At 39.8% G+C, this 16,388-nt stretch overlaps 1 protein-coding gene across 4 annotated transcripts in view; it reads right to left on the minus strand.

Moving 5' to 3' along the window:
- Nucleotides 1-16,388, minus strand: part of bicd1a (bicaudal D homolog 1a) — a 37,040-nt gene that overhangs the window by 18,805 nt on the left and 1,847 nt on the right. For all 4 annotated transcript variants that reach the window (XM_061721356.1, XM_061721358.1, XM_061721360.1 and 1 more), the window contains exon 2: nt 630-842. In XM_061721356.1, coding sequence (XP_061577340.1) covers nt 630-842 — 213 coding nt within the window. The remainder of the gene's footprint in view (nt 1-629; nt 843-16,388) is intronic.

The following is a 16,388-nucleotide window of genomic DNA, read 5'->3' on the forward strand; positions in this document are numbered from 1 at the left end:
ATTACCATGTTCCTGTTGTGACCTCATCACTCTGCTAATGGTATTTGACAAGAGACTATAATGCATAACAACTGTTTAGAAGCAACCTTCTATTTAACCAGTTTAATGAATGACAGTGTGTCCTGTGGTGGTCGTGTGATGAGGGCAACCTGGCCCATTCTGTCTCTGCACTTGTGCCGAGCTCAGGGCATTTCACTTATTCCCGAGCTTAGTACTGGATTTGTCGGCCACAAAGGGGTCGTGGCCGGAGCGTCTGACCCCGGCTCGAACTTCTGCACTGCCCGACACAGTGGCTGCAGACATGCATGCCTGCATAAATTTACTATCTGCACGTACGCACATGCATATTCTTTTCTCTGTGTTAGGTTTGACCACCTTTGTCAGTAGTGACACACAGCAACTGGTTTTTATCGAACACATAAACGTCATATGAATGTTTATAGGCTGGTTAAAAATTGTCTTAAAATGCAGTTATTCCTTTTCACATTCCTGAATTAACCTTTTCACAACTCCTTCTTCACTGACTCAACCAGTGACTAAGCTATACAGTAGATGCTGTTTACATCACAGATTATTTCCAACATTTGTCAATCAAAACGTAAATGATCTGTCTGTGTTGACAGGCTGACCTCTCGTAGATGTTGCACAAGTGCGTTGAGCCTCTCGTTCTCCGACTGGGCGTTGGATGCGACAGATCGGCTGAGGGTTACTTCCGTCTGCAGCTCCAGCTGACGGGCCGTGTAGTAGGCCTCCTTTGAGGCTGACTCCTGCAGCAACGTCTCCTCGTTCGTCTCCCCATCCTCTGCCACTTTACGCTGGTTGGTGTAGGCTTGGCTGAATGCCTGGGGAGGTTTAGAAGCAAGAAGGGATTGTTAGAAGTAGTGGGAGAGAGAGAGCGCTACTGTGAAATTAAAATCAAAGTGACATGGACCCAAATCCTGTCATTTGGCATTAAAATCCTAAACCATTTGAGGGATTTGCAGCAACTGCTATGACAGCCTGCAACATTTTTTCGCACTTTGGGGCCTCTAGGCGTGCTCCTGCCTTGCTCCTGACCACTGAGCGGTGCAAAGTGCTCACTTGCAGGGGCTGCCCCCTCAAATCATGGATACCTGCTGCCTATGTAGGGTGGTGTTTCACTGTGATCAATAGACACAGTGTTCCCATTTTCCTGACACAGGTTTTCACAGCACTGAGAGCTGACGTTTCATGATCAAGGCGCTGACACTTGATTGAGAAAATCAAAGCAGGCATCAACAGAATTAACATGCCAATCATAGTGATGCTTCTTCATCAGACTAGTGCTATAGCACCTGCACACAAAAGCTCTGTTGTTACGCAGTAAGAGGTCCTGCAGTATCTTTCTGAATGCAGACAGAACTTCATAAAGTGAAAATGCCTCGTTCAGACATCCATGCAACAGCCGCTTTAGTGGTTCAATAAATATTTCAAACAATCTTAGTCCTGCATCAGCAAGGCAATGGCGCCTGCAAAGCCCTATGTGACAGACAATGGATCAATACAGCATTGTCTGGAAAATATTTTATGGTTTCCAATTGCCACATAAAAATGTAACAATACAGCATTTGTATTACTGTTACTATATTTGCAATGATTCAGTTCCTGCTGCTAAAGTAAAACAACCATGCAGCCTATATTTGGGAAGTCATATATTTTGGACTAAATTCACAAATAACTTATATACGATTGCAACCCCCCAACACACAAGAAATAAAACAAACAGTTTCCTCTGTGGCTTATAAATAATTTATGAGCATCCATTATCTTGCAGGAGTCACGAGTCAACCATGCAGCGGTTTTTGACTCCAACAAAACAAGACATATTTTTTTGTAATTACTTCGGATTCATGAGCTGACAGGGTAATAAAGCAGTTGGACATCTGTCATACTGTATGTTGGATTATTTTTCACACACTTGCTAACAAGTCTGTTATGACGATAAGTTAAAGGTTTATTATGATGATAAGTTACTCGTCAACACCACTATTTTGAGGTTTAAAAACTGGGTAAAGAGTTAGAGGCGAATGTATGAAATGAGCTCTGGAGAGGTCTGAATGTAATACAATGAGCTCTATTGAACACCTGCCTCTTTGAATTTGACTTGCTCAATAAATGTTGTTATATTCAATTATATTTTAATTGTGCCTTTGAATTACAGATTAACAGTTAGCATATGAATAAAAGAAAGCTAATTCAGTCCAGAAATCATCTAAATTAAAAAAAAAAAAATGTAGCTATTCAAATGCAAAAAAAACAAAACAACAAAAAAACCTCCAGGACTTTCTTTTGTAGTGAATAAAAGCACACATATCTGAAAAAAAAGAAAAAGAACACCCTGCATCAGGATTCTTTCTTATTTTCCCTCAACCTTCCTCTCTATACATCTGCTTGTCTTTTATTTTCCCTCTCCTCCAGCCTCCCTTGTTCGGCCTCCCTGGTGCCCTCTCTTGCCCTCCAGGGAAGTACGGTGTGATTGTATGATTAAGAGAAAAAGCCTTCGGAACAAAACAGCTGATTAATTCCAGGCACAGTGTGAGCCACTGAGACACAGATTGAGTTTGCATTCTCTCCTCAGATGAGAAGCCACCAATGTGATGTCCGGGCGAGCCTCACAGGAAAACATCTGAGGCCTCCGGGGGACAAAACTGAAATTCTGAAAGATGAGGTGAGAAATTGCCCATTTAGAGTGTTTGGAGACACAGCGAGATCGCCAGGCAACCAATAAAGACCTAACAGGGTTACAGGGAGAAAAAGTAGTTTGGCACACAAACAAAATTGAGGCAAACGTGATACATCCAAACAAAGCCAGGCAGGGTATAGACTTGTGTTTACATTTTGTGCCAACCTAAGCTACTAGTTGCTGCTTTTCATGGGCTAATTCCCAGCATGAAATCAATTGAACATAGTCCAAAGGTCCAAAGGTTGAGACCCATTTTTTAAATTTCTTACTCAATCCATTTGACAAACAGGCCACAAATGCAGGTCCACATACAGAAACTCAGAAAGACAGACTGTGTCCCAATCAGCAGCTACTCATCCACAGAGGAGCGATGGGCCTTGGACGCATAATGAGAGGCAGATGGTTTTATAACTGCCCTCCTTCGTACGATGCACCATGCTCCTCCAAATGCTCTTGCTCCATCTGTGTGCTGCTCCTCCTCTTGAGGGAAGCACGGTGAATGACTCCAGTGACCATAGCTCAGTGTTTACATGTGAAGCAGTACATTATGCTCTGGGCCTCCTGTTGTTGTGGCCACATATAGCTTCACAATAACAGTGTGACAGGACTTTATTTATCATTCTAATTAGATAACTAGCTCTAATTATACAGAGTGTTGAATAATATTGTGATGGATTTACATGGTTCGCTAATCTGTGTCCCGTTTGGTAGCTTAACATGTGAATGGAAAAATATTAAAGTTTAACAGAGTTTCCTCATGATAGCATTAATATGAAGTCAGCCTTTGTCCTGTTTGGATTTGAGTACTGAAAATCCACATAACATATTCAGTCTTGAGGCTCCTGCCTTATTCCGGCTCATTGGTTCAAGTCCAGACAACAGATTCCCTTTCTTCAGATATTCATCCCTGAGGCCATGGCAGGAGGAGCTAAGCAACCACAGCACCAGTGTGAGAGCAGGAGGAGGAGAGTGTGTAACCCCAAAATCCTTCAATGTCTCCCGCAATACATAATGAGGAGTCAGGGGAGGGCTTCTTGGTGTGTGAATTATTTCTGAAACATGAATCAATCCTATTTACATTTATACAATTAAGCCACAACCTAATGTGTAGTACAGACTCTAATGAGGAGCACTGTAAAGTAAGTGAGGGAAAAATGGAGAACTTAATTTTACATATTTATGGCTAGAGAGCTAAAAACACCTTCTAGAAGCTGGATATAGAAGTATAACTAAATTGCATCAATTCAAACATGGGAAACAGACAAGCTCTAATTCATACAGGTTTAAACGGGTAATCTAATATCTATTGACTGCCCTTAACTATTAATCAGTTTTTTATTGTTAATGAACTTCCGAGAATGTTGTAATGAGAAAATAAATCACATGAGAATTATGCCATGTATATTAGACAATCAATTATGTGTATTATCCCAGTTATCCTTTATTTATGTACAAGATGAGAGATGTGCCATTTTTATTTGTCACTTTGTCACAGGGAAGCGTTGAACATTGAGGTTGCAGCGTGACTGAAATATAAAGCTCATCTTGCCAAGCACTAATCTCTGCAGCAGCACCAATATGATAAATTATGAGGAACAGAAATCAGGGTTTAGTAACCTCATAAGAAGCAACATTTTTATGAATGACACACACACACACACACACACACACACGCGGACACGGACACACACACACAGACACACACAAATACTGTGTTGTGTCCAGATGGTCTTATCAACCAGCCACATCAGGGATTTCAGTACCATGGAGAGAGACAAGCAGAACCGCTCAAAAGTAACACATCTGTCAACGTGTGTGTGTGTGTGTGTGTGTGTGTGTGTGTGTGTGTGTGTGTGTGTGTGTGTGTGTGTGTGTGTGTGTGTTTATGACAGGAAGACAGAAAGAGAGAGAGAGAGATCTAACAGCAGGAGACTGATACTGTACAAGCGACTAGAGAGAAAGGGGGCTTGACTTGAGTTTGTTTTTTTGGGGTAATTCACCTTTACTTGCCATTGCCTGACGGTCAGCTGTAAATCATGCGTAAACAACTGCCAAAGGTTTTGAGAGCAATCCAAATAATTAATTTGGCTTGGTCTAAAAGACTTGGCTTAACAAGACAAATACACTTGTCATTCCCAGCAGTAATGATTTACTGACATATGTTTTGCATCATAATGCTTATGACGTAAGACATACATCATAAGAATTATGTGATGCGTAAACCTGCAGTCACAACACCTTATAAACACTAAATAAATAAAACACAAATCCAGGAGCTATATTCCTAAATTGATCACTACTTTTGACGAGCGTTGTGTTGACTGACTGCAATGAGATATTCCTGAAATACCAGACTAAACAAAGATGGATTTGTATACAAAATTGTTTTTCACATTATAACAATACATTTTTGTGTTTTAAGAGATATTGTCACATTGACATAATATGCAAACTGTTAAACCGTTTTAATATAAAAATGTTATATACACAATTTATCCACTCCAATAATGTTAAACTCTTAAACTCAGAATGAGAACATTTTTCAAATAACAGGATGTGTTCATATTAGGGTCATGACAGTTGACTGTACAGTTTATTCAGAACATTTTTATTCAGTTTATGGTTGTGATATATGTTGTTATAAACTACAGAGGATGAAAGTTTGACAATATGAAGTGATTGACATAATTATTGGGATTTTTATTTTTATAATACAGAGAATCTACTAACAAATGAGAAAAATGTATTTCTTTTAAACAAATTCTATCCATTTGGCAAAGTTGACTTCCTGTGTATCTCTCCGGGCTTCCATACGGATGATGTTTGCATGTTGTTGAGGACACACTGGGATGCAAGTTAGTTGCACTAAAGTTGGCCAGAGACTGTTGGGAGTGTTTGTTTCTGAGATTGCTGGTGTGTAGCAAGGATCTTTGAGTTAGCTTTTAGAGTCCATAATCAATATCCTCCTAAGACTTGGTAGTTAATCTTTGTCCTCCGAGTGGGGACACACATCTCATTTGACCAGCATACTGATGCAAGGTTTTTGAATATATATCTGTATTTTCAAACTTCTTATTTTTGTTTTATTTGGTCTCAGCAGGATGTTTATCGACATTAATTAAGAGCCAGTTCTTTCTTAAGGGAAGGCTAGTTAACCTCTTATTAATTAAGGGCCCGAAGATCACGGGCAGCCAATATTGTTTTGCGGCCTTGACCCTTACGCATGGAGATTATTCCAGATTCTCTGAATCTTTGGATGATATTATGCACTGTAGATGATGGTAATTTCAAACTCTTCGCAATTTTTCTTTGAGAAACTCCTTTCTGAAATTGCTCCACTATTTTTTGCCGTAGCATTTGGGGAATTGGTGATCCTCTGCCCATCTTGACTTCTGCGAGACACTGCCACTCTGAGAGGCTTTTTTTATACCCAATCATGTTGCCACTTGACCTAATGAGTTGCAAATTGGTCCTCCAGCTGTTCCCTATATGTACATTTAACTTTCCCGGCCTCTTATTGCTACCTGTCCCAACTTTTTTGAGATGTGTTGATGCCATGAAATTGAAAAACAACATATTTTTCCCTTAAAATTATACATTTCCTCAGTTTGAACATTTGTTATGTCATCTATGTTGTATTCTGAATAAAATATTGAAATTTGAAACTTCCACATAATTGCATTCTATTTTTATTCACAATTTGCACAGTGTCCCAACTTTTTTGGAATTGGGTTTGTATATATATATATATATATATATATATATATACACACAGTACAGACCAAAGGTTTGGACACACTTCCCCATTTCTTTGAATGAGGTGTGTCCAAATTTTTGGTCTGTACTATATATATATATATATATATATATATCTGTACTATATATATATATATATATATATATATATATATATATATATATATATATATATATACACACACATATAATAATAAGAAAACAATTAAAGGGTTAGGATTTTCTCTGTATTATTTCATACGTCAGCCATTAAAAAGTTAAAAGTCCAACTGCTGACTTCGGCATATATTGCCACGTTGGCAAACTCACAGCAAAACTTGAACAGCCAGAGCTCTTTCATCACAACCCTCAAGCTTTTACAGTGGAGTCAGCAAAAATCGCCTTATATTTTTGGTACAGACAAGGTATTCATAGCACTGCATAATATTATTAAAGGTTACCTTAGTGTATTTATCACAAAGAGATGAAGCTTTGCACGGATATATTTGGGAACTTTTCTGAATGTTTGCATATTTAATCAAAATATCATCCATCAGGATCAGTCCATGTCACAACCCACCATGAAACAGATTGTGTCTTTATTTCTTCATTAATGGATACAGTTTCTCCATTTCACACCATAATAATACAGGTCGTTTTCACAAAATAGTGTCAATGCCTCATTTTGTGACAACTTGCCTCCTTAAGTAGACTTACATTAACAATATAATTTGTTCTAAGAGAAACAGCTGGTAATTAGCTAATCTTGTGTTGCATAGTTGTACACCATTCAAAAGCAAGAAAGAGCATCTTTCTTTAACATTTACTACCTGTTTTTTTCTCAGATCTTTTCAACTGCTCATCATTTAATAAGGCCCGTGTGTCCTGGAGGGTATGCATAAAAGCCATGCCCATCACAACACACTGAGGAGGGTTTTTATTTTGCCCTCAAACAAGGACACTGAAACGTCCCCATGCGCTTCTGAGCCAAAGGGAAAAGTGCCAAGTCAAGAGATCTGTCATCTATAAAAACACACCAGCCTGTTGCCACAAGTGATGCCAGCTTGGTAATCACAGTCCAGCGAGAGTGGAGGTCAGCCGCATAGAAAACAATGCACAAATAACCTGATGAGTTAAAGTAAGTATGTGTTTAGAAATATAGCATTTTTAAAAATTCAGTTTAACAGTTAAACATTATTGATAACCCAGAGTCAAGACGTTACATAAAAACAAACCTGACAATTAGATTCTAAAGATCAGCTGTTCATTTGTGTGTTCCTTCATGCGCTTTGAGTCTGCAGAGATCCTCTACTGGATGCCCTGGGATTTCATGGTTTACATTGCCAAGGCATGCAGTAGCAAGCAATATAAAGCCTTTACTTTAATTTCCCTGGCTGAGAGGGAGCTCCTCTGCATTACTGTCTAAATCCTGAGCTAGCTCGAATGTTTTTCCAGATAATAAGGACAGTGACCTGTTTTCATTTCCTCCTCAATGAAGGGCTATTTGGTGCGGTGAAGCCTATTATCCCTCAGATGGCAATATGCTATAATGTGGGATAATAGCTGAAAAACGCCTTATTTTACTCCATTGTGGAAAATCCATGCCATTTACAAGAAATCCACAATAGTGTTACATCTGCTGCTCTCTCACCAACACAATGGGGACAATACATTCTGTCTGAAGCCGAGCGGTCTGCTGGGGAACGGGCCATGGTCGCTGGATCGTATAAGTGATTCCATTTGGCTCAAGTGTGCTCCACATAGGAAAGATGTTTGGATTATTTCCCAGAATGCCCATCACTTACTGTATGTCTGCTCAGTCTGTGTGTGTGATGGCCAGTGAATTGGTGGACAGGCAGCTGCATAAGAGACCCAAATTAGTCTTTATTTACTATCCTTACTCAAAATCATTTTTTTATTTTCTCTTGTCTTCATTCACATCTGTGAATTTAAAGTCTGCATACTGAGCTGCATCATGTTAAAAACTAAACTTAACAGTTGCAACAACTACAGTGATGACTATATCCTGACTAGCCAAAGTCACACGACCGAGCTGAAATTGTGTCATTCTCTTTGCTTGATAACATGCCCTCTGGGAGACACATACACAAAAAGACATTCACAAAAACGTACAACCTATTTCAAATACACATAGAAAAAACACAACCTCAAGCACGATTTTAGAGCCTCTTTACATCAGTAAATTCACTGCGACTTCAGTTTTTCATTTGAAGAGAAAACAAGAGTTGTCAGAAGAGTAGAAATACAAAGAGTAGGCTTTAATACATGTGCCCCCTGAATGTATCCAGATGTATGGAGGGAAACAAATAAGAAAGCGAGGGACAAATTGAGCTGGCTAAATTATGGGGAAAAAAATCCAAACTAAATGATGATATCAAAAAACTGCATCACCGGTTGTGTAATTACTATGTGCAGTTGCCTGGAGAATATATGGCTTGGTTACATTTCAGGAAAACACACCTACAAACAATGTCCCCACTCCCTGTATATTTAACTTATTTACTTTTCTAATTAAAAAACTAAACAAAACAGAACAACTAAAACATTCGTCTTTCTCTTGAGGGAATCGAGTACAACCCTCTGTCTTTGCTGTTTTACGTTGTGATTAAGACCATATGTTAAGTCCCACAGCAATCACTATCAATCCCAAGAGCCTTTAAAACCTTACCACCTTTAAATAAATGTGATCGGGAAATGGCATAAAACTCTGTCTTAAACCTCTAGGCGTCATAAGTGTTTTAGCTGAACTCTATCACATCCACTAACCGGCTAGAGGAGGGAATACTGTGGACATTTCTGGCACCTCTTGTTGTGGACTATCTGGCCATATTTCAGCACTTCTCTTGCTGGCCAACTCCCAGTTCATTAAAAACCTGTTAAAGCGTTGACAGATGAAAGTTCAGCAGCTGTAAACTGGTATGGCTTTAGTGTAACAGATGCCAAAAAGGAAAATATCCACATACGTAAAGTGACAGGGCATCTGCTCGGTTTCATCGTATCAAATTCATCCAGGAAAATACAAAACAAAAGAATGCTTTCATGACTTGATTGTGGTATTTAATCCAATACCTGTGTACTTTACTTTATCAATAAACTGAACTGAAAGCTCAAACTTGAATTTTGTTAAAGCCATTGTGCTGCAGCCAAGTCCTAATTAAAGAAAGACACTGCAGTCCAAGCTGGTCATTTCTGCATCAAGTGAGTAAGTCTGTGACTAAGTGCATCTGCAGTTGCTGAGGTAAAGCTGTGTCCCAGACAGGTCTTCTCCCTCGGGGTTCAACTTGATAAACACGGTGAGTCATTGTGTGAGAGGAGGCGCATGAGCACTAAATTAGTACACAAAGTAGGACAAAGTCAAATGATGAAAATACATTGCGTCTAACACAACAATGTAAATGTTCTGTTATTTCAGTGTTTCTGCTTTCCCAAAAGAAAAGAAACCTAAATTATGAGACTATTTTCATTAAGACCTTTGACAAGTACTCAGGAGATACTTAATTGAGAGTTCAGGAAACTGTCGGGGCTGTTGGAGAACTGGAACACCAACACCGTGTCACACACCTCCTTCTTTTCTTTTTATTTTCCTTTGTGCTTTTCATTGACCAACGATATTAAAACAAACACCCTTCCCAAAAAAGGTGAAATGGAAACCAACAAGTGATTTGGGAGGTGGTGGGGGGTGGTGAAATTCATAAAGATGGCGTTACGAAATGAAAGGGCAGAGATGCCTGCGAGCTCACTGTCTGTCTGTGCTGGAGTGCCAGCAGACACACCCGGACAAGCAGGCTCTAGAGGGAGAGACGAGCAGATTCAACTGTCAGATAAAACTGTCCCCTCTCTTTGCACTGGATCTCGCCTGCAAAAGAGGACTCAGCCAGACCACACAAACGCAGATCACAATGGAGGAGGCGAGCCGGCCCACACTGACCCTCTTGGTATTGACACATGGGGCCTCTGGGTGACTCAGTGCTTTTGTGCAGCTACAGAGGAGCCGTCAGTCCTGCAGGAATCTGTGAACACGGCTGTTGAATACGGACCCCTTCACTTGGCACATCGTCTTGATGCCTTATACTCATTCATACGTACATCTTTTTGCCATTTTGATCATTTGTCCTTTTTATTAATGAATACATACATATTCATTCACAAAATGGCTGATTTCACTTATTTATAATTCCTATGGGTGTTTTTTGTGTTGTTCTTTTAGAATTAACCCATTTTATACCACGGTCTGTGTGAATACTCGATTCTGATTGGCTGGCAGGTTTAGGTTATAAGTTATAACTTACACCTAGAAAACAAGTTCGGTCAAATTGCCTGATAACTTTAATATCATTGCGCTGGATCAACTGCCAGGTGGTAACCACGGCAACGGAGATTCAGAGAAGAGCCGGCTACCACAGGACGGCCACATGAGGGAGTTTGTAATTTCTTTTAATTTATTCTGTGAATTTAACAATTTTGATGACTGGGATGCAGAAGAGAGGGAAAGAAAATAGCCGAGCGGAGCTGAGCGGACTAGAATATCTCCCGTTACCAAGGAAACTGACTTATGGCTTGTTAAAAAACTTTGTAACTTACCAGGTTAGAACGGCTGCACACGAGAGATGAAATAGTCGCTCAGCCGCTCAGCTGTGGCTTGTTATAAAACTAATGATTTCAACTGAAAACACATTAAAGCATGAATTTATTTGATTTAATATTTGTTTTTTGGTAAGTGATTATCATAAATATATGGACTTCGCATTGGACGGTTCACGCCCCCATCGTCCATATATTTATGACAATGTACACCTCGTCGGGCATTATCCCTTACATATTTTTAACTTGTGTTTTTAAAACTTTTCAAAAGTAGGAACATAAATTCCTACTCATACCTCCCATCATCTTCGCTTTTTTTTCAGCTTTACAAACTAGAAGTCAGACCAGCTCTGAGGGAGGACGAGATTAAGGAAATAGGTTAATAAGACGATGATTTAACACATGTCTAACTCCATACATCCTCTAAAAGGGAAGAGGAGACAGAAACGGATCACTGACCCTATTCAGTGGCACACAAACATGAGTAGTGCGTGTTTGGGGCGTGCACATGCTCATGTATGGCAGCATGTATGGGAATAATGATGGCACCCTTCTCTACATAATGGCCTCTGGTCATCCAGATAGGAGACTCCTCTTTCTCAGGCGTGCGGCAATGATGAGCAGGAACTTAGACAGAGCAATAGCTGGAACTAAACTGGCCTGTCTAGACAATGCCAAGGGAGAATAACTGCAAGCTGGGATGCTTTCAATTCTTATTTTAGGTTACAAAAACTGGATTTACTTCATGTGAACAATTACTTTAGACAGCAGATGGCACAAGCATAGGTCCTAAAATGAAAAAAGAAAATGAGTCTTTTTGAATTATGCATACGAAAGTTTTCCGTGTGAGAAGATGAGGCTGATTTTTGCTACGCCTTCACAGTTTGCAGCACACACAGCCAAAGTAGATGACTAATCAATACAGCAGCCTGCAGGAAAGGGAGTCCTGCTCCTACTATATTTCACTGCAGCAAAAGGTAGCTTTTGGAAAAACATATTCATGGCAGGGCTGGGCTGGGCTGGGCAGTCTCTGCAGATAAACTGAGGCCTTTCTTTGTTTCATGTGAAGATCATAGTATTGAAACATGCAGTCGGCATGAAGGCTCAGAAACACATTTCATTCAGATTTCCTTCTGTTATGCAGACAGATTCTATATCATTCAATATACAATGAGAAGTCTGCACTTTCTCTCTTCCTATATACAATACTGCCTTAAAAATCTGAGACAACAAAGAGAGAAGACTGAAGAGTTGGAGTCACTCTCAACCGTCGGCCTACGCTCTGCCCCCTCCCTCTACGGTCTCAATCGCAACATCTGCACTCAAACACGCCCACCTATCCTGTTAGACAAACTGAAACAACACATGACCACCAAAAAAGCAAAACGGACACGAGCACAAGCTGCAAAAAAAGGTCCTGATGTGCGATTCACATTCAAAACAAAAGATCTTCCCTTCAGGTCCTCGAACAGCACTTGGAGCCCCACTTTGCATAAAAGTTCCTGACAAAACACGAGGACACAAAGGTCCTTATCTGCATGCCAGATTGCATCTCTGAGCCTGTTTCTGGGGTCACAGGTCAAGCACACCAGCTCACCAACACTGCAGCTCAGCATTCATTTAACTACCTAGTCTCCTCCCCTACAAACACCATCCTGGCAATCACAAAGCAATTAAGACAGTCAGAATGGCTGTAAAAGTCAGCCAACAAAGTGCCAAAACACAGCTTCTTTGTGAAGGTGCTGATCTTACACCTCTGTGATACATCATACAAAGACATTACTGTAAATTCAGTCTGATGTGTTTTCACCAGCACACACTGGTTTCCACAATGTATGCTCCAAAATGGAGTGCAGTGTGGCTTTGACATAATACACTTTCAACACACTGAGCAGAAATCGATGCATAATTACCACTTCACTCCAGGAGGCACCGTAGGGGAGGAAAGGAGGGGGTAACAGGAGATGGGGAGGGGTATGGTGAGATGCTGGTTCAGAGCTGAAAAGGAAGGAGGAACAGCGTCTCATGAGGCATTGATTCAGCCTCTCTTTCCATGTTTACTGCCCTTCTAATAACTACTGCTACCAAAGAAGAAGAGAATAAGGAGAAAGAGGAGGAGAAGAGGCAAACCAGACAGAAAAGACTTATTAATTGTCTCTCTCTGCTGACAAAAGTCTGATTTACAACCTGCCTTCTTCTCTTCTGTGATGGTCTCAATCACCAGGGTGTATTGAGCAACATCACGCACAAATAATAACTGTTTCCTTCTCTCCAATCATCCAAAAATATCTGTCAAATACGCAAAGCAGGGAGATAAATTAATCTTAATTCTGATGCTCACGAGTTTTGACTGCAACACTGAGCCAATAACCGCTGACAGAATATCAAACAAATCTCACCGTGCATTGTTATACATTATGAATGAAGGCTAAGCAGAACTTTCAAAACCTCACCATCACTAGTCTCTGATGTTTCAAGTGATTCAGCATTAAATTGACCAAAAAAGTCACATCTTCTGTCACTGATATGGTTCTTACTGATCAACACGGTCTACTTTTTAAGTTTTGATCATTAAGCTTGATCTGCCAAGTAACTGGTTGTTACAAAAATACTAAATGACTTTCAGTGGCCAAAATCTTTGAAATTAAAGTGATATTTTACTCTGATTTGAATTTCAAGGCACATTTGCAGCCTGTTATAAAAACAGCTCTTTATTACTTGAGAGCATTCCCGCAATTTAGGCTATTTCTCTCCCAGAGCAATGTAGAGATTAATGCACACTTTTCTAACTAGCAGACTGGAAAAGGATGCGCTCCTAACTGGTCTGAGAGTACAAAACAAATCAACTAAAGTTTTACAGTGCGAGTGCTAAAACCAACAGGATGGAACATGTTATATCGGTTTTGAAGTCTGTTAAATGCCAGCCTTCATGGAGTATGTATTTCAAAATTCTTCTATTATTTCATAAGACACTGCATGGCTTTGTAGCAGAACGCCTTTCAGAACTGCTTACAACCTATGAGCCTGCAGGCCTCTGATACATCAGTCCCTTTCTTTTAGCTGTTGCACAAAGAGAACAAATACATTTGATGTTGCTACTTTTAGTCCTTGTGATCCAAACGGTTGGGACAGCCATGCAGAAGAGATTAAAGAAGCGGAACCTCTTGACATCTTTAAACACAAGCTAAAAACCCATTTAGTCGGTCTGGATTTTATGGTATGTTAAAAATGTTCATGTTTTAGTTTTTTTTTTATTATTTCTCTCATACTTTTTCCAGTTCCAGTTTTTGTTTTATCATTATTATTTTCTTTGGTTGTTTAATTTAAATACTGTATATTATATTTACCTAGCATAGTACTGTACATGCATGTCATATTTTATAAATGACATGATGCATTGTCATTTACTATTATTGTTTATATTACAAGTGTTTTAAGTTTTAATCTTACTGTTAGTCCAACTTTTGTTGATCACTTGCAAAGTGCTTTGAATGGAGTTTGATTTATTTTGAAAGGTGCCAGATTAAGTTTGATTGACTGATTGATTGACTGTGAGTCTCTAAGTGCATTTTAGTGCGTTCTAGCCTGTAAGGTAAGTCCTCAGGATAATCTGCAACTAAAATAAATCTTCCACATCTGCAGGGAAACAAAAGAGCAGGATTGAGGATTAACGATCAGTCCAGGGGGTCTCCTGCCTTTCTCTTGGTGTTTGATGGCTCCAGCAGACCCCTAAGACCCTGAAGAGGAATGCAGCATTTATTAAAGTCTATAAAACATATTTATTTCTGTATGTGTACACGTAAAGGGAATGTGAGAATAGAAAGTTAGGTGTCTGGAAAATAATTAGAATAATAATAAAAAAAAAAAATGCAACAGTGTTTTAGACCACCGATGTAAACCGAATGCAGCAATACACAGTCTGTTAACGTCATAGAGTCCACTCCCGTCAAGAGGACAGTTTCATATCAACCAGATGAATCACGACTCTTTCTTTGTCTTGGTATTTCAGGTTTGCCTGTGATGGATTTGATGTAGATTTCAGTTGGCATTTCGTTCGGCCCAAAGCTCCGGAAGCAGAACTGACCTGTAAACTGCCTGCCGTCACATCACAAATGTCAATACCCGTCTGGGCTTTAAATCTAAAAGATGAGTCATGACAACAGCAGAAATGACAAAACTCAAGGATCTAATTCCTAAATTAAACAGTACAGACTAGTGAGAAACAGATTTTAATGCCAAGAAAGAAAGTAAAATCCAATGAACACTCAGTTTATTCTGTTCTGCAGCGATAGCAAACCCCTCATCTGCTGCTTACTCGGTCCTGTCCAATGATCTGCCCGGAGACAGCACTAACAGGCCAGAACCAAGGGGCTGTGGTGTCTCTGTCACTGCTTATGCAGCTATCCAGCGACATGTACACACTCAGATACAAAGAACGAGAGAGCAGTTGGGCCACGAGGGAGAGAAGAAGACAGGAATGAACAGGAGAACAGAAAGCCCCAAAATGCACTCTTTGCTTTGTATTTTTTCTTTGGCCTCTTAGGCAACAAACAGATGCATGCAGCTGTTTATGAACAAAACACAAATTTAGACGAGCAGAAACAGTGTAATGATCATTTCTAAAGGAAAAAACATGGACTGACATAATTTCATTGCTGCCCATTTTAATTACAAGCAGATTAAAAAAAACCTTGTAAAGCTGTACCAATTTAGTCCACCTTGGTGTGCTCACCTCACCTACGCAGCACTCTTGTGCAGCACAAGTAATTATGCTTAGTTTGTGACTCATGTGTGTGTGTGTGTGTGTGTGTGTGTGTGTGTGTGTGTGTGTGTGTGTGTGTGTGTGTGTGTGTGTGTGTGTGTACCACAAGCACTGCTTCCAGCACTTGTTCTCCACCAGCTGTGATCTGGACTTAGGGCAAAGAGCAAGTAGGACACGCGTGGACGCTGAACATGTCCATGCAGAACTGGATATTTGTTCTACATGAAGACCTGTTGTTAGACAATTATAAATAATACCCACAGGTAATTTCCAATTCCAAGGCACCTGTCACGAGTAAAGGGAGGATAGATGTGTTGTTACTGTAGCAGCAGTTCTGGTACTTCTCATATTTATAGCAGCATATGAACGACAAGTTGGAGCAAAAATTGGTTTTTCTGTGAGTTTACTGTGAAGTATAAAATACCTGCTGTCAGACAAATGCCTGGGCACAGAAGCAGACACACTTGTCTGCCAATATTTTTATGCTTCTGCTTCTTTTTGCTTTCTCCCTTATCATATTCTCCATCACCATCTATCAGATCACCCAACGAGAGAGTTGAGTCAGACTGTGTCTTCATCTGAACTCAC

Source organism: Cololabis saira, chromosome 5, assembly GCF_033807715.1.
Source record: "Cololabis saira isolate AMF1-May2022 chromosome 5, fColSai1.1, whole genome shotgun sequence".
NCBI lineage: Eukaryota > Metazoa > Chordata > Actinopteri > Beloniformes > Belonidae > Cololabis > Cololabis saira.